Source organism: Xiphophorus couchianus, chromosome 13, assembly GCF_001444195.1.
Source record: "Xiphophorus couchianus chromosome 13, X_couchianus-1.0, whole genome shotgun sequence".
Classification (NCBI taxonomy): Eukaryota; Metazoa; Chordata; class Actinopteri; order Cyprinodontiformes; family Poeciliidae; genus Xiphophorus; species Xiphophorus couchianus.
This window is the reverse complement of record NC_040240.1, coordinates 5,814,855-5,833,201: the sequence shown is the minus strand read 5'-3', so window position 1 is coordinate 5,833,201 and position 18,347 is coordinate 5,814,855. Positions and strand designations below refer to the sequence as shown.

General features: G+C 42.8%; 2 protein-coding genes across 7 annotated transcripts in view; one reads left to right on the top strand and one right to left on the bottom strand.

Annotated features, from left to right (window-relative positions):
• nhsl3 (NHS like 3) overlaps positions 1 to 8,453 on the top strand; it is a 44,008-nt gene extending 35,555 nt beyond the window's left edge. For 5 of the 6 annotated variants that reach the window (XM_028035116.1, XM_028035115.1, XM_028035118.1 and 2 more), the window contains 6 exons: positions 7 to 142; positions 1,311 to 1,418; positions 1,513 to 1,670; positions 1,761 to 1,925; positions 2,061 to 5,364; positions 6,327 to 8,453. In XM_028035116.1, coding sequence (XP_027890917.1) covers positions 7 to 142; positions 1,311 to 1,418; positions 1,513 to 1,670; positions 1,761 to 1,925; positions 2,061 to 5,364; positions 6,327 to 6,367 — 3,912 coding nt within the window. In that variant the 3' untranslated portion in view covers positions 6,368 to 8,453. The remainder of the gene's footprint in view (positions 1 to 6; positions 143 to 1,310; positions 1,419 to 1,512; positions 1,671 to 1,760; positions 1,926 to 2,060; positions 5,365 to 6,326) is intronic. The other variant, XM_028035119.1, reaches the window with a different exon arrangement.
• Positions 8,454 to 10,557: 2,104 nt separating this feature from the next.
• On the bottom strand, positions 10,558 to 18,249 carry yars1 (tyrosyl-tRNA synthetase 1). Its single transcript, XM_028035135.1, has 14 exons — positions 18,111 to 18,249; positions 17,644 to 17,729; positions 17,421 to 17,567; positions 16,482 to 16,657; positions 16,261 to 16,390; positions 14,955 to 15,035; positions 14,772 to 14,864; positions 14,561 to 14,696; positions 14,386 to 14,471; positions 12,511 to 12,646; positions 12,321 to 12,430; positions 12,045 to 12,238; positions 11,321 to 11,462; positions 10,558 to 11,232 (listed from the first exon to the last, which is right to left on the bottom strand). Exons 2-14 carry the CDS (start codon positions 17,698 to 17,700, stop codon positions 11,122 to 11,124), a joined length of 1,599 nt encoding a protein of 532 aa, XP_027890936.1. The 5' UTR covers positions 17,701 to 17,729; positions 18,111 to 18,249; the 3' UTR covers positions 10,558 to 11,121.
• Positions 18,250 to 18,347: the final 98 nt, after the last annotated feature.

Genomic DNA, 18,347 nt, shown 5'->3' with positions numbered 1-18,347 from the left:
CTCCAGTCTACAGATACCCTCTGCCCGGAGCAGGACATCAGCTCCAAGGACAGAGGCGGCTCTCTGGGGTCGAGACCCAACGCTAACAGTGATTCCGCAGCAACTTCTGCTGTGTTGAATCGGCCTGGGATTACTCACCAAGGTAAACATTGCGTGTGTGTGTGTGTTTATTGGTGCTTCGCATCAATATTTTCTGCATCTTAAAGTTACAGGAGCTAATTATGTCAGCAGAGGAGCGGGTCTGAGTTTATTCCTGAGGTCACTGCTTTAACAAGAGTCATAGCCGGGAAAACTTACTAAAAGTGCATGACTCATTCTTCACTGCTCGGTGCCGCTTTGAAGAACTTGACACACTCATATGCAGAGATAAGGAGGGTTTTTTTTTACTCCTGGAAGCATGTGAGACAGCTCTGTGGCGTTCTCTACACATCACCGCTGGAAGGCTGAGTCTGCCTGTCAGTACTACTGAGACTAAGCGAGACAGAGGCTGGATGTGCCCACGCAGTGAGAGCAATTGGTATTCTGATCATATATGATACTGATCGTACAGATGAAGGTTGTTGTTGTTTTTTTAACCTCAAGGAAAGAATTTACTCAATGTGCCTTGTTGAGTTTTTAGTGAAAACAACAATATGGTCTCCTGTGGAAAATATAAATCGTCAGAGACGGTGCCCTGTACGTATTTATACTGTTCAACTTTTTATCACTTTGATACTAGCTTTATCATCTATGTAGGAAAAACAGCAAACACTAAGAGGTTTGCCGAATGAGACCAAAATGAAACAAACACCGCACGCCACTGAAATACACCATTTCATTCTGTAGCATTCAGAATTTGATCAGCATTTTTTCATCATATTCAACCGAATTTCAGCCAGACAACTGTGTAGCAGTTCAGAAGCCCTTTATGAGTATTTTGAAAACCTAAAATATTCGCTTGGTCAATAACGTTTTGTGCTCTTGCTAAAATGCTTGTATGATTTTCCAAATTTGGGGTAGGTTTTTTATTGTTCAGTTTCATTACCGCTATGTTCATGATTGTATTATTTACAGTGTCATCTGGTTAAGTATGTTATTTAGTGAGAATTGTTGCCTGAAGAATAAATTACTTTAACAATTATCAGTTATCCAGCACTAATTAAAAAGTGTTATGTTAGCATGCTAAACCAAGATGGTAAACTCGTAAGTGTACACGCACAGATTTGCTCAAGTTATTTTCTTTTGGAAGGGTAAGCTGCTAAATATTACCTCAAGTCTAACCGAATTTATGGCCTATCTTGGTGAGTAAAACGCTTTCATCTTTCCATCAGGCTCCACATTCAAGCCTTTGAATCCAGTGAAAAGATTCGATAGAAGCAGAAAGAGGAACAGGAGGACCACCATCATGGGCATTCCCAACCAGGTCCAGAAAGAACTTGGTACGTTCCCATCCATATTCCTTATGAAACAGAAAAGTGTTTAGTGTGACTTTATGAGTAATGTGCCATTAACAGTGGCTCACATTGTTTACAGCTCTGAACAGAAGTTCCACCTTTCAGCCGCTTGTTTCGACTAATCATGAAAATCACAATGGTGACAGCCAGTCAAGTGTTGTTATCATTCCTACAGTGGACGGAGGGACTCCGTTAGCAAAAAAAGAGGGAGCAAGGGTACACCTTTCAGAACTGGAGGTAAGAAGATCCAAAGATTGAATTCTAAATTAAAACGTCTGCTTCTGTTTTTTTCCGCCTTAACGTGGTCTTCTGTTAATGCCGGAGCAGGTCTTTAGGGATGAGCAGGTGGTGAGGAAGCACCTTCAGGGAGGGTACCAAGATGAGCAGACCTATCTCTGTCCTACAGTCAGACCCAAGTCCCTGGCATTTCCTGGAATGACAACATCCTTTTCACTCTCTCCATCAATGTTGCACTTCCTCCAAGAGCCTCAGGTAAGAATACCATCAGGGTTTGAGTTGAGGATTTACACACGTTTCATTTTCTAACATGAGACACTGCAGTTCCTCAATGTAATTTGAGCAATCATTTTATTAGGATGTAAAGCACTTGCTTCTGATTCTTTGTAGGGTCCGGTGATGTCCATCTCTCCTCAGGCCACTTACTTGTCTACGATCATCCCTAATGCTGTTTTACCGGCTGCAGTTGAAGTAATTGAGATTGACCGCAGCAACAGTCGAACTCGAGGCAGCAGTGTCAATCATGGCAACAGTGCTTGCGCTGTCAGCAAAAGCAGCCTGACATCTGAGGAATCAGCAGTTAGTCCTCTGTTGTCAAGAAGATCAGATGGTGACGGTTCCCAAACAAATAGCTCTAACTATGACTCTGCACTAATGCCCTGGTCAGCCTCAGGTTCAAACTGGAGTGAGTCTCAATCCTCTAAGACTATTATTTCAGACTCCTCAGTTTCATCTTCTAATAGAGGGGGGTTTAATGTACAAGAAAGCCAGACACAGGAGTCTGGTAACAGCCAAGATCTCACAAGTTTTTGTATCCCAGCTAATGCAATTAGCAGCCTGAACAAAACAGAAGTAAACACAACAGAAGCAGAGTCTGGGCATGAAGCAACACAGTCATTGACTGCTGGCGATCAAGTAAAGAACAAACGGAATTGCATACATAGTCTTTCGGTTACCAAGACCAAACATCCTCCAGCACCTCCACAAAGAACTAACTCTCTGCATGGCAAAAAGGTAAAAAGTGAGACCATGATTGTGGTGGAACTGGAAGATCCTAGAAACTCAGGAGAAGTAAAAAGTTCATCAGAAAATACAGTAACAGAGGATGAAGTTAAATTGGTTGCTACAAATGCCAATTTGAGCCCAGAACCTTTGTCAAACTCTACTGGGCCAAGCTCAACAAACTCGTCCTCCACATTTCTAACGCCTTTGCAGGATTCCCCTAACCAGGCTGAAGAAGTGACAGCATCACAACAAGAATCCGACCCTTCCTCTCCACAGAAAACAGCACCAGATGTAGGGAAATTTGAACGGACAATGTCTCCTTCCAGTGGCTATTCTAGCCAGAGTGGAACTCCAACACTTTCCCCGAAAGAAATCTCCCCAAATTCTCCAGACAAACTGAAAAAGAAGCCCATCAAACCAGAGAGATCCGCATCCCGTGCCTCATCCTCAGCAGCTTCTCCCTCCTCCTCACTCACCTCCCTGTCATCAGGTACATCTGAGCCTGCAAATGCCGATGTTACCACATGCAGCACAATTCTGTCTCCGCAGGATTCCTCACCAACAAATGAAATAACTCCAAGTGGCAAGCTCTCATCTTTAAGAGCAGATGTACAAGAACTGTTAAACATCCCTTCTCCTCCTAAAGTGAAAGCCCCTCGCCCGCCGCCTCCGGAGACATGGGCCCACAGCAGACGGACTGTTGAGCTCCTCTGTGGGGCTCCTAATGTCATCAAAACTCCACTGAAAGGAAAGCAAGTAGAAACTCAAAGAGAGCTCAGAAAAGACAGTGAAGTTACAGTCAAAAACCAGACAACTCAGGAGAATCTTGTTTTGGAAATGTCTGTACATACAGAAAACACTGTGACAAAAGATCTTGAATATGGCAAAAGTGAATTAAAGATTAGAGAATCTTCAGATAAAGAACAAATGCATAAAAATGAGGATCACACGGATTTTAACAGCAGAGTAGAGAGTAAAATCAATGTTGTAAAGAAGCCAGAAAGTCAAGAGACAACTCCAAAGAAACAGCCACCCCCTGTCATGAAGAAACCAACAAAAATACCGTTCAGAGACGAAATAAGGCATCCATTAGAGACACAAGAAAGGACATTGAGCTCCACTGCTGCAAAAGAAGTTCACTTGTCTGTTGAGGACCATACAACGCCATCCCAAAATGCTGCAACAGTTCCCGCTGATAAGAACAACATGGAAAAGAGTGAAGTTCAGCCTATGCAGACACTTACAGTTGAGGTCCCCAAAATGAGTAAGCTCTCACCACCACTTACGCCTCCTCCAGCTTACCAGCCTACACCTCCTCCGATAAGGAAACCTGCTGCTTCATTAGTGTCTCCAATGCCAAATGAGTCTGAGAAGGAACATGACATGTCACATGTTGTAGATTCCTGTTGGCCACCTCCGCCTCCTCCATTAGAAGGGGAACCTGTCTTTGATGGAGGAGATGAGGTGGATTTCCCTCCACCTCCTCCACTATCCATAAGAGATGATGTAACAGAGATGACAGAATTAACCCCAGTCGCTCCAGTTTCACTTTCAGCTGACAACAAATCCGCTGATGTTGAACAGATTTCAAAAGCTGACACTGCTCTTGAGACTTCTTCCCAAGATACTTCATGCACTACAGACATAGTTCCACTCTTGCCTCCTTCACCACCTATTGCCAGAGTAGAGATCCCAATGCCGGTCCGGGAAGTGTCTCCTTCCAGCAGTTATCTTAGGCGAAACTCCCTAAAACTTGAAGAGCAGTCTCCTTCTACTCTTCCAGTAAGTCCTGAGCTTTCAGCTCCAACTTCAGTGCCAAAAGCACCTCCTCCACCAATGGAAAATGTAACCCCTGGAGTTAATTTCAGAAGGCAACCCAGTGGCACATACAGAGACGCCAGGAGCAAAGAGCTACTTTCTCGCCACAAAAGTGCACCAATTCCTAAAGAGGACGCAAACATACCACTCGTAACCCCCTCGCTGCTGCAGATGGTTCGCCTTAGAACGGTCAGCATGACTGAAGATCAGGTGCAAGCTCCATCTGAAGACACAGCACATCAGGCAACTCCAGCTCAGGAGAATTGTTCCGTCTCAAGCCAAGGACCTCAAGACATTCCTCCAAAGCCCATTCGGAAGTCTTTGTCAATAAAATCTCCTCCTCAAACAGTAAAATCGTCCACTGTGACAATGAGTTCTCCTTCCCTGCGTCTGCAGGAGGCCATCCGAATGAAAACTGCAGCCATGTCTTCCAGAGACTGTCTTCCCCACAGACTGGGTGTTAAATCCCCTACTTACAGTTCCATTGGTGAACAAGGGGGACACTCTCTAAAACCTCTTGAAGGATGCGATATTCTTAAATCCCCAGCATCTACAGCTAGCTTTATCTTCTCTAGAAGCACAAAAAAGGTGGTCATTGAGCCTGTAGCCGCCTCCTCCTCAGAGGCTCAGGCAAGTCTGAAGCAAAGCTTAGCAGCAGAGCTCAGGCAGGTCTCTGACCAATCAAAGGCTGGTGTTCTCTCAAACGGCAGAGTCAAGACTGACAGAATTCCTCCGCCGATAGCCAAGAAGCCAACTCCTGGAAGTACAAGTCCCTTGCTGAGCTCCCATAGCTGTTCAGCAAAGATGGAGCTCAGGGTTGAGGGAAGCAAAGATCCTGGAACTGCACAACCTGTGGCACCAACTACAACAAGTAAGTGGATTGACTTTGTCATCGTCTTTGGCACCTTTCGGATCATTCTTTGAATCTACAATCCACATCTGCTCTTTATGCCTGGCAATCAATAGAGTGGTTCCAACATGGAAAGAGGAGGGTTGAAGTGAATTTTACAAGCTTACTCCTCTGATCCATCTCAGGAGGTTGTCAAAGACCCATAACTGTTATGGGCTGTCTGGTGTACCGCAGAATTGAGGCAAGATGAGATCAAATGCAAACCGAGCAGCCAAGTTTTGGACTACAGACAGAGCTGAGCAACCAACTGACTCTTCAGGAATAATCCTAAATTAATCAACATGAACTGACAAAATTCTTATACATCTTATATTATTACTCAGGTGAATCTCACAGAGTTGTATAACACCCCTTTGGTTCTGTAATCCCAGAACCGTGTTTGCTCCAAACGCAAACAAAGCACACCTTGTGGCGTGATTGACCAATTGAACTATAAAGGGCGGTCTGTGGTTTATGGCAGGGTGAAAATCTTAAAGCGACTTTAGTGAAAGTTACAAGCATTTGCATGTTGCTGCTCAGTCTGTAACCTCGTGGACACCAGAGTCGGTGCTTGCATTAATCCTTGAATTATCAAAGCATTCTTATCATCAGAAAGCACAATGCTAATTCTTGCAACATCCTGATTTTGAGCAACAAAGCAGTTTTAAGCTTACCTTTAAAGAGGAATGCTGCGTGCTCAACATACCCGCAGGTCAGAAACTTCACTAACAAGCTACATTGTGGTCTGTGTGCATACAGTACAGATACTGCTGGCTCACCTGCAGCTTTCTTCTAGTCAAGCACGTGCTTTAATCAGCCATAACCTGAAGCTCATGATCATGTTTCAATAATTCAATAAGATTGGGATGGAATATTCATTAGGTGTGTTCCGGTAACTGTATTATACTAATGGCGCATATCCTCCTCTCATCTCCTGCCTACAGCTACAAGAGTGACGGTGGACACGATTGAAACGTTGTTTTGAACGAGTAATCTGTGACCAGACTCGCAGGAGGAAGAAAACAAGATGGCAAGCAAGTGAAAGGATGACTCACAACATTTAGACATTACTAAGAGACAATAAACCCAGTCTTGTTGTGTTCTATCCAAAAGCCTTAGCCTGTAATGGCCTTCCTACATATTTATGCAAAAAAGAAAAGATCGTGTTAAAACCCTCGACTTCTAAAGAAAGCTTTATTCTAAAGTATTTTTCTACATAATCTAATCTAAGGACCCCTCAGGGTGGACTGATGCACATAACATGAAATCTCAGCTTGGCTTGTGTAAGATCGCCTCCCAGAGGTTGAATGAGGTAGTGCATCCTCAGAAGAAAAGTTGGAGAAAGGGGTTTATTGTACATTTTAACCCCATGCTGCAGTAAAAAGCAATGCATAGTAATGATTCTCACTGGGGCTGACAGAGTCTCCAACCAAGGACAGGATGAAACATTGTCTCCTTGGTTACGCTTGTACAGAAATTACTCAACGTAGTTTTAGTCTTGCTTTTCACTGTGTGTAAAAGTATTAAAGAAAAAAGGGAAGACGATTAATCCTATGGGATGTTTTGTTGTTTAGGACAAAATGACTTTTGTAAAGCTGCAGGTGATAATTTGTTAACAGGCAACAAAAATCTTTAAATACAGTATCTGCCAACAGAAGCACATGTCAGATCATTGAAGAAATGTTATCAAAGACAACCCAACTAAATAAAAAATTTAGTTTCCAGAAAGGGATTCTTTAATAAAGGAGAAGCTATCCTCGCCAACTTGGCCCTATGTGAAAAAGTAATTGGCCCCTAAACCAAATCAGTAGTTTTGAGACCCTCGGCAGCAACAAATGCGAGAAGTTTTGGCCTAATTTTTATTGCAAAATAGTTCTAATCCACCCGTATTAGATGCTTTCTGAGTATGATTCGCCTGTTTAAGGTTTAAGGTCATGCCTCAGCTTCTCAATTGGATTCAAATCTTGGTCTTGCCACTCCAAAGACTTTCCTTTGGTTCCAACAGAGATTCAGGAGAGGACACTCCCGTTTGAGTTGGATCCTTATCCTCTATATATTCTATTCTCCATCGGAATTTTCTGGGAGAGAGCAAATTTGTAGTTCCATCAATTATGGCAAAACATTTTGATATATAGCAGTAAAAAAAGCCCTAGGCCACCACTCTACCACCATCTGTCATTATGATGTTCTCTGTCTGAACAGTCCACAGAACATTTTCCTGGAATCTTGGGGATCATTAACAAATTTCGGCAGATATAAGAGTTTTTGGAGGTTTTTCGATCAGCATTGGGTTTTGGTCTTGAAGCTGTCCCATCAATGCATTTTTATGCCCTGTCAATTATTTTTTGACTTTTGAACACTGACCTTCACTGAAGCAAGTGAGGCCTGCAGGGATTTAGATGCTCTTGAGTTCCATTTTGACTTCACTTGTCAAAATAATGGTTCTCACTGTGGTTCACTGAAATACCCAAATTTGTAGAGAGATCTCTGTTACCCTCTTTCAGACTGATGTTGATAAATTTATTTTCATTGAGGCGTGATTTCTTGCTTTTTAAGGTCTTTTAGCTTTTTTTTTTTTTTTTTACTTTGGTTGTCTTTGTTGATGTATTTCTGATTAGCTTAGACATGTAAGCATGACAAACAAAAATTTAAAACAAAAGAATTTGGTACAGGTGCAAATACTTTTTTTTACATGAAGCATAAAGCAGCAAAACAACTAGATTTTTTTTTTTCACTAGCAGCACTGGAAGTCACCGTTTCCTACCAAATATTAAATAAAAACCACTTCTGAAGTAACAAATCTGGTGACTGACCTTGGGAATTTGATACACTGGAGCTGGTTCGGTATTTTTATTAAAAGATTTTGTTCCTAAAACTTTGACTTAGGCTTTTAGAATGGAGAATTAAGCTCATCACTGTTTGCACAAAAAAAAAACCCCTTCCCCAGGGGAATCATATAAAGTCAATTCTTGACTCTTTATAAAGGGTGTTTTAAAAAAATCTCCATTTTGGTGATTATAAAGAATCATGTACAGTTATTACTTCTATTAATAAATTCTACTTGTGTCAAATGTTTCTTTTGTTCATTGTTTCAAAAATACGCTCCCTCTCTAATGTGTGGAAGTGAAATGAATCAGATGCTTTTTACATGAAGTTCTCTCCATCAAACATCTATGACGACAGGTAAATACGTTTTAGTCTAGGGTTTGTGCAGATTTTACCAACTCAAATATAAGACTTTTAAGACCATTATGAATGTAATTTAAGATGTATCTCTCCACAGATTCGCCCAGTCAACTGGTGATAAATTTTCACTTGACGCAAAAAAAGCATGCTAGATGGTAGCAAGGGTACGTTAGCAGCTAGTTAGCAGAAGCCTAATAGCTGTTATATACACATATATACAGTACAGACCAAAAGTTTGGACACACCTTCTATTTCAATGGGTTTTCTTTATTTTCATGACTATTTATAAGGCAAGAAATCCCACTTATTAACCTGACAGGGCAGGTTGACCTATGAAGTGAAAACCATTCCAGGTGACTACCTCTTGAAGCTCATCAAGAAAATGCAGAGTGTGTGCAAAGCAGTAATCACAGCAAAAGGTTGCGACTTTGAAGAAACTAGAATATAAGGGGTATTTTCAGTTGTTTTACACATTTTTGTTTAGTGCATATTTCCATATGTGTTATTCATAGTTTTGATGCCTTCAGTGTGAATCTACAATGTCAATAGTCATGAAAATAAAGGAAACTCATTGAATTAAAAGGTGTGTCCAAACTTTTGGTCTGTACTATATATATATATATATATATATATATATATATATATATATGTATGTGTGTGTGTGTATAGTCAGTGTCTTTCAGTCATTTTGAAAAGCTTTTCTTCATCCCTCCAACATCTTCATCCCCCTCCCTCCTCCATTTTCTGTTTTATTCTACCACTGATAGCTTTTTTTTCCTACTGCTCCATCTTTACCTTGTCAAGTGCCCTATATAAGACGATTAAAATTTAAAATAAAGAAAAAAAACGAGCCTGAGTTCGTTCTCGAAGGGGCACATGCCCAATCGACCTGTGTGGGAGGGGAGGTGAAGGAGCGGAGAGCCCCTAATCAGTGCCGTTCCTCTGTTATTGATCATTTCATACATTCACAAACAACTGTTAAATACAGAATATTCCTATTAGAAAGAAAATGTCCCGTTTTGGCGCCCTCTCCAGTGCAGCCCCTATGCGCTGCATACAGTGCATGCCCACTTTTTGCGCCACTGACTCAAGCTTTTGCCTGACAGAAAAGGACCGCTAGAAAAAACAATACAAAGAATTATGCGAGATTAAACAGTCCTGTAAAGACAAAAGTTAAAACTTGTGATTGGCATATTAAAAACCAACTTGCTTTTTAAAAATGAATTTAAAACATTTTAAAACCTTAATTTTAGATACATCAATTTAAGGCTTTACATTTGTTTTAAGGATGAACGGACATCCTGCGGTCTTCTTTAGACCAGTTTGGTACCCGAAACAATAGTAGTTGTTTACTTGATCAAAGTGGTTAGAAAGAAAAACAAATATTTGGAGACTCTGGTCAATTTGTGTCCTAACAGGTGCATCTCTGAAGATAACACTAAAAGACACTAGAAGGCTGAAGAGGCACAGAATACACAATGCTGTCAGGTTTCCACAAGCAGTGATGATTTAGGGAGCCATGGCGTCTGCTGTTTTATTAAGTCCAAAATCATGGCGGCACATCTGCATTGTCATTTTAGAGATCTTAATGTTTCCTTTTTGCTTTCAAGCTTTATGAAGGCGCTTTCACTTCCCCGCAGAATTGGCACCAACTGCTAAAGGTTCCAACGCCTGTTCGACTGGCCAGCAAATACCCCGACATGAACCTCACAGAACGTCTTTGGCAGGAGGCCTCAAATCCGGGCCTCGACATTCGGTGTCCTGCAGCTTTTAGATGCGTCCCTGGTTCGACACACCTCAGTCACGTAGCTGAATTACCGCCTCAGTGCAGTCAACTTCTCCAGTATCCTGCTAATGACCTGATTATAAGACTCAGGTGTGGTGAAGCGGAGCCACATCTAAGACCTGCAGGACAGCCGGTCCTTGAGGCCTGGATTTGATGATCTCTAGTTTATGGGTTAACATCAACAAGCTGAGACCTTCAATCAGTCACATTAAGACAGTTATTGCCAGCAGCTCTCTGATTCTGCCAGTGTTTATTTCATTTTACGGATGATGCATTAATCAGACAATCAGACAGAGATTTTTGTGCGTTACCCAAAAGTACAACCGTCTTCCATATGGCATATGGATTTTACATACATGAGGTGTATAGAAAGTTTGAAAGCATCTCTTTTTATCGGATTTGGCAGACTGACCTCTGTCTTGACACTTTTAACCCAGAAAAACACCAAAACGTTGAGTTCCCCTTCAGAAACCTGAGATATCATTACTTAGACCTAGAAAGGAGCAAACTGATCACCGACCCATACCTCCACTCAGTCAAATATTTGTTGTACAAGTACAATAAGTGCCTAAGTAACAAACTTTGATTAGTTATAGTTAGTCATAGCAAATGACTTCATACTTTTTCCTCAGTCAAGATAAAACAATTGGTCTATTTAGACAGAAATATCCCTTCACCCTTCCAAAACCATCCAGATGAAGCTTCATGGTGTTGTCATGGAGATGTGTGGAGCAGCGTTGGCGATCGACGGGAGTCCGTTTGAGTACTTAGCTGATGTTGCCTCCTTTTAGCGTCTTACATGTGACCTGTCCCAGTTTGGTCAGCAGCTTTCTGTCTTTCCACTGAGCCACACACTCGTCTGAGATCTTCAGGTCCGCCTGTGGGATGACACGCCACGTTAGCCAGTGTGCTCTGGGAGGGGGCAGTGTGTCCGAACGTTGAACCAGCAACGGGGCTCGAACGCACCTGCAGTCTCTCCCACACCTTCTTCTTTGGGTTCAATTTTTCATCCGCTTTCCCCGACTCGTAGCCCTCCACGAAGACCCGATCCCCCGGCGAAGAACCCTCTGGAGGGTCCAGGGGCTCCACCTTCCTGGGCTCACCTTCTCTGGAAGCAAGAGAAACCGTGGAGTTGTGATGTAAACAAAAACGTGCTGGAATTACAGACGTGCGACCCTTCGTTTTAATGTTTATTAAGAATCTATGTATTAGCCTTTCAAACTGATGAGAAACTCATTATTTTTTACTCAACACAAGCAGTTTACGTGAACTGTGGGAAAATTACGGCACATAATTCTCCTGGTGGCACTTGGTCCGCAAAAATGCTGACAGAACTTAGTTTTCCAACAATAACTGAATCCATTTTATGAGAATGGTATCTTCTGTTGAGCATTAATCACCCAATCCATGTGTGCATAAAGCAACACAATGCTTTGGTTCATTTTTGGGTGCAGAATTCCAAAAAGATCGAAATCTGAAAAAACTAAAACTCCCACTGTAACTAATAAAAAGTAAACAATAACTAATAAAAACTGGCAAACTCACTCCAAAAACCAACTAAAATAAACTGAATTAGACAAAAAGTCACAAAAGAAAAAAAAAAAAACTACAACTAAAGCCCAGAACTCCTTTAACCCTGGACGTGACGGCGTTTTTAGGCTGCCCTGTCAGTTTTAGTCGACTCGCTTACATGGAGGCGCACAACAGCATGGCTTGAGACTCGATCCCTCGCATCTTCTGCGGCTTCAGGTTGCACAGCACCAACACGGCTCTGTCCTGCAGGTCCTCCTGGGAAACGTAGGCCACCAGCCCGCTCACCACGGTCCTGGGCTCCGGCTCCCCCACGTCGATCTTCTCCAGGTACAGCGAGTCGGCGTCCGGATGCTGCGGGTTGCGCGCGTTACAACGTCACAGCTGCAAACCGAGGCTCGTTTCACGGCATGCGGCGACGATCCAAGCCACTAACCTTCTCCACGCTGACGATTTTCCCCACCCTGATGTCCAGTCTGGAGGGCGCCAGCTCGTCGTCGTCCCCTCCGCCGCCTCCGGCTGTCTTAGCGCCTTTTCCTCCTGCTTCTGTGAATCAACCGGATAAAACGAGGTTTTAGCGTGAAGCGTTCGCATGGGACTGTTTTTGTCGCGGTTAAAACGCTGACTTGTCTTGGACGGATCGGGATAAGCTGAGTTGGTGAGCTTGCGGAGCTCTGGAGACTGAAACTTCTTCCTGATTGGCTCCAGGAGCTGATTCAGGGCGACTTCCACCGAGGCCTTCAAGTCTCCGGGATGGATCATCTGAAAATGAGGAAAGCGTTCATCGGGGCTCGTACAATTTACCCACAGGAAAATTCAGGGACTTCCAAGGCAAGTTTTCAAACTTTGCAAATAAAAACAGTACAACTGAACTACAGAAGTTTCAATTCACTATCACATTTACTACTGTTAATAATAATGTCTTGTGATAATGTTCTACAGCAGGGTCGAGGACATGAGTGAAGTTGACCCACCCATCTTTTGTCAAATCAAACGTTTCTGCAGCAAACGCGTTCATTTGTCCTGCCGTCATTTTAAAGATGTTAAAAAATGGTTCCAGAGGTCAACCAGACTCCCCGCCAGAGGTCTGCGTTAACGGAATATTTTCTGTATTTGACCGGGGATTTTTTTTTTAAACGACGGAAAAATTTGAAGCCCGTCGGTCATTTGACAGGTTATAATGAACGCCCCTGATTGGTGCACATGGGCAGACATTATAGACTTTAGATTTCATCGCAGAGCCAACTAAAATCAATCAATAAAAAAATCCTTTTTGAATATCATCTCATGGACACTGAACTAAATGCGTCTTTCTGACCGGGAGCTGACGGCGTGTTGAAGGGTTATGGACCGGATGCTTTGGAGCGTCTGGGTTAGGAAGCGCATTTGGTAGAAACCTTTGGTTGAAACGGCGCGTTTCATTCCAGTCTCCATTACATACAGAACAGAGACAACTAAAGAAAATGCAACGTTGTGTTAATCCATTTATAGTGTAAACAGAGGAGCCGGGAGTTTATCTTGAGGAAATAAATAAAGATAGCAGAAGTTAATTAGCCGGTAACATGCACAGTGCGCTGCACAACCAATGCGGACGCGGCTACGCCACTGAGAAGAATTAAACTCAACTCATCCTGCGGTTTAAACAAATGGAGCTGGAAGACATTACCCTCCTACACCCAGAAGGACCGCGGCGCTCAGAAGCGCGGCAGACATAACATCTGTTTGTTTCGGGGAAGAGAAACCACGCAAAAGAAAATCCTCGTAAAAGCGCAGGCCAAAATAACTTCCAGTAATACCTTCGAAGCAAACATAGCACAAACTTACATTTTTTTGCTGCACAAACGTAGCAGAAGTCACAGAGTTTTGTTTGATTTTGTAAATGTGGAGGGGCCGGTTTCACCTCTGGAAAGATTTTTATTAAAATATTTCAAATGAAAGCGGTACAAACCAGAATTTCTGCTGCACAAACATAGCAGAGTTGACAAGACGCTGATTTTGTTTAATTTGGGTAAGGCGGGGGTTGACCTTTTGACCTTTAAGCTTCAAAACAAAAGCATAAAAGTGAAAGGCTGGTCGACCTTCCGTGACCTCTGGTAATGTTTATTAATATCCTCGAAACAAAGCGCCAATGACTGACGCCGTTTTATTATTTGAAGAGGATGGGGGCCGATGGGAACGACCTCAATCAGGTGGGACAAGGTCAACTAAAATACAACAACATGTTGTCTAACATAAAATCATTTTGGTGATTGGTCTGATTTAACTTCAGACAATAAGATTTCTTTTTTTTTTTTTTACGTGGAAATACCTAGTTTCAACTGTAAATAACAATTTCCAAATTTGGACTTTTTTAAAAAAAAAAAAAAAAACCTGTTTGAACTTGTAGTTTGAAAGTCAAGCACTCTCCAGACCTTGAAAACCCCTCATTGAAATTCAAGCCTTTTCCAGGATTTCCAGCACGCTGCTTACTAGCAGACGGGATCAGATAAATGTAGCTTTACCTCTCCTTCAAAATCCTTCTCCACCTCTTCAAAGTCCGCGTAAACCTTGTCTCCGCCCCATTTTGGATCCCGCTTGATGGAGAATTCTGAAAAGCAAATCAAGTCAGGCTGTGAAGACGACGTTCACAACAACACTGAAAACAAAAAAGAGAAAGAAATTAATCAGCTTTCTAACCTCCTTGGAGAGGAAAGAGGACGTATTTAACAAAAGAGAGGACGCCGTTGTTGTGGATGTTTCCCGGCTCGCAGAAAGCCTTCTTCAGCTTCTTCTTCACGTCTTCTTTGGAGTCCAGCAGGTCGATCTTGGACTCCTACGCGCACGTGTCGGATATCAGCGTAAAGGCTGGCAGGAAACGTTTCAACAGAGTGTTTGAACAGAGCCTTACTTCCTCTGAGGAGCTCATTTTAGCCCCCGTCAGTCCTGGAACCATTGGGTTCATCAGATGTGATCGTTTTGCATAACCAAGAGAGGGAAGGTACTGGGAAAAAAGGAGCAAAATCGGAGCTTATTTGGACATATTCTAACATCTTGTATAAATTCATTCCATCCTAGTTGAGCTGAGTTTTACCTTCTCAGCCAGAGTGAAGATCTTCCTCTGGTCAACTCCTCCGAACTGGGCGTCAACTTTCAGATACTCCTCGTCTAAAGCCTTAGAAAATTGTCAACAGTTTAACTAAATACTCAAAGACACTAATACTCAGATATTGGTACCGATGCCAATATCTGAGGTTTGGCATCGGCCGATACCGATCTGATACAGAAACTGTATCAGAGGATGGGGGCCGATGGGAACGACCCGCCTTGTAAATGTATTCAGGCCCTTGAAACTTTATCCAATTTTGTCTTTCATCTTTATTTTCATCATTTTCTCTGCTGAGAAAATTTTTTAAAAATCCCCCCTACAGCATGGTGCTGCCACCACCATGTCTGACCATAGAGATGGTGTAAGAAGGGGGCCGAATACAAAAGCATTCCACTCTTCTTACTATTTTCTTTGTCACCATTTTTGAGAACCGAGCGTTTATTCTATATTATTCATTTCCGATTCCGATCTGATACAGACAAACAGGGTTGTATTTACTTCTTTTTTTTTTTAACACAGACACAAATGTCCTGAATTACAAATGTAACTGACAACTCTGCACCAGTACAACACACTGAAATACACCAACAGCTTCACAAGCTTGGTCAAACATGTACAATAGAAAACAACTTTAATTTGCTCCATCCGTGAAGTAGAACAGCCAACAAAAATAAGTAATAAAGAAACTGAAACTGAGAAAAATAATAGGTTAACTACCTTGGTCAAACACGTACCGTATTTCCCGGACTATAGAGCGCACCTCACTCTAAGCCGCACGCACAAAGTATTTTTTTTTTTTAAACTGGAAACGTACATATAGAAGCCGCTGGTATCTCCGCCGCTCTCGGTTTTCCACAAAGACGCAGCAGAGGGCTATAAGCCACATGGTGCAAAGCGTGGGAAAAAAATGGCGGCTTATAGTTCGAAAAATACGGTAGTCAAAATTCTTTCAAATGGTTCAGAAAGTGCAATTAGGAATTCTAAATATAAAGATAAATTATAACGCACTCAGAGCGCAAAGAATGCAATGAGATTGACTAGATCTGCCCTTATGGATCATCACAGGTACCCGATCCGAAATGTTTTTAAATATCGGGATCGATAAAGATATTAATATCGGATCGGTGCATCTCTCATTTTGTTCACTCTAAGTCCAGACGAAACAAACTGAAGTTTGTGGAGGAAACAGGACTACATGTGAACAAAAATGAAAAGGCTCTGAATACTTTTACAGCAATCGACCCTCACACCACTAATTATCTGAATCATGATAGTCGCGCTTCGCTATTACCTGCAGTCCAGGATAGAGAAGCCCACTCAGCAGAGGATGCTCCACCTGCTTCACCACTTCAGCTCCAGCCTTCTTGGCGTCATGCTCGGTCACCATGGAGGACAGGCGGTACACGTCCAGGGTGTACTCTCTATCCGACGTCACAGGACAGAAACAAAGTTCAGCTACGAGGCTAAGCGCTAGTTTGGGCGGAGGGCATGTCACTGCTGGGTCAAACTGACCGGCCCAGCTGGAAATCGGTGCCTTTGATGAAGCGCAGCTTCTCCAGAGGAACGCCGATGCTCTCCAGCATGGCCTTGATCACCTGCTCGTAGTACTTCACCCGGAGCTCCAGCAGCTCCCAGGGAGCCTTCATGTTGTCAAGGTAAGCGTGCAAGTCTGCGAACAGGATCGTGACCTGAGGATCGGAAGAGACGGCAGAACGTGAACATGAGAAAAATATTAGACGTCCAGTATGGAAGTTATATTGAGCTCATTTCAATGTATCATGTGATTAATGGCTTAACTGGGATTCTAATGGCACAACCTGGCAGGTGTTACAACTGATGGGACAAATTTGGTACTTTTGAAGATAATGTGAGACAAAATGACTGAAGTTAATCCAGAAAAAAAAAATATATATATATCTTTTGCCTCGCTTCATTTATCAGGAGATGTTGTGGGGAACAACAAAGCCACGTTGTTGACGGTGTAACTAAAACTCTTAATTTCACTTTCAGTTTGTTTCACTGTTCAATAGGCCTGTAGCAGTAAGAAATAAATCAATTAATGGCATGATGAATTAAGATGAGCTCAATCATTTCCATTTGATTTATCGTTTTTCTCTTTTTCTACCAAAATCTGGATGATAGAAGTCTTCAGTTCGGCGCTTTGGTTTCAACTAAGCCCCCCCTTTTTTTTTTTTTGAAGGACAATTTCTTCATAATTCACTTTATTTGTTTATTCATTTTGGATATTTCAAAACGTCTTCCGGTGCCTGTGTTAAATGTTCTCTAGATTTTAAATGGATCTTTTGAGAGTGTGCTCCGGCATCATTACTTCTTGGAAATGTTCATCACGACGCAAAAGCTGTCGTCGTGGCAGGCCTGACGTAAAACACAAAACAACGAGAGCACAAAGTTGAAGCTGAAATGAATGTGAAAGTTTTCGCTTGCCCCCACCTCGCAGCCGGCCCGCAGGAAGTCGGCTATCTTCGACATGGGAACAAAGTAAGCCACGTGCGGCTTGCCGGTGGTCGCCGTGCCCCAGTACACCTTCAGCTCCCTCTCCTGAAGGACCTGCTTCAGCTTCTCCTCACCGAGGACCTCCTGCAACGCGACCCGAGCAGAGGCATCACGACGCCGGCTGGCGGGAAGGGAGGCTTCGCGTGAGGTTGTTGCTCACCTGCAGGTTCCTGGTGATGAGGTTGAACTTCTCCTCCGGACCGAGCTGACCTGCCATGATGCCGGGGGGCCTCGTGACACAAGAAGCTGTCGGTTCATATGGTCAAGAGTTATCACTACTGCGTAGTAACAGCACTGGGAACACTGGGAACGATGACGCGCGCCTTAAACAAAACCTCGACCTCCTAAATATTCACGGAAGCACTCGTTTTTATGTCATATTTCATTTTTATTAGCTTCAATAAATCAGCGAGCTCCACTTTTACATTTAATACAAGTCGGTGAAATACTGAATGAATGAATTCGGAAGCTAAGACTTCATCTAGTTAGCAACAAAACCATGTGAAGCTAAAGTTACCGAGGCGGTGGCCCCGGACGATGCTATCTGTTCAGCTAACGTTAGCTTCACTTGCTATACATCCGTGTTAGTTTGCTTTTAAGATACAATCCTGAAAGCTGACCGCTCACCTGTAACCTGGTGCTCACAAAACGAGTCTCGGAGAAGAGAAACTGCCGCCCGAGTGGAACCTGTCAGCAGGTTGCATCAGCGGCAGCCTCGGCTCTGGGACCACTCCAGGGGAAAGCAATCGAGTGCAGAGAGCAGAGAATCAAAATCCGAATAACTTTATTGGCCAAGATGAAATGGAAAAACCAGACATTTTCGACGTCGGTTTTCAAGCGCTCACAGCGTGCATACTTAAAAGT

Coding starts and splice junctions, on each gene's coding strand:
- yars1 (XM_028035135.1), bottom strand. CDS start 17,700: ATGGCAGGTCAGCTCGGTCCGGAGGAGAAGTTCAACCTCATCACCAGG. Junction 14,697..14,771: donor AAATGAGCTCCTCAGAGGAA/GTAAGGCTCTGT, acceptor ACGTGCGCGTAG/GAGTCCAAGATCGACCTGCT. Junction 14,472..14,560: donor CCTCTTTCCTCTCCAAGGAG/GTTAGAAAGCTG, acceptor TTTGCTTTTCAG/AATTCTCCATCAAGCGGGAT.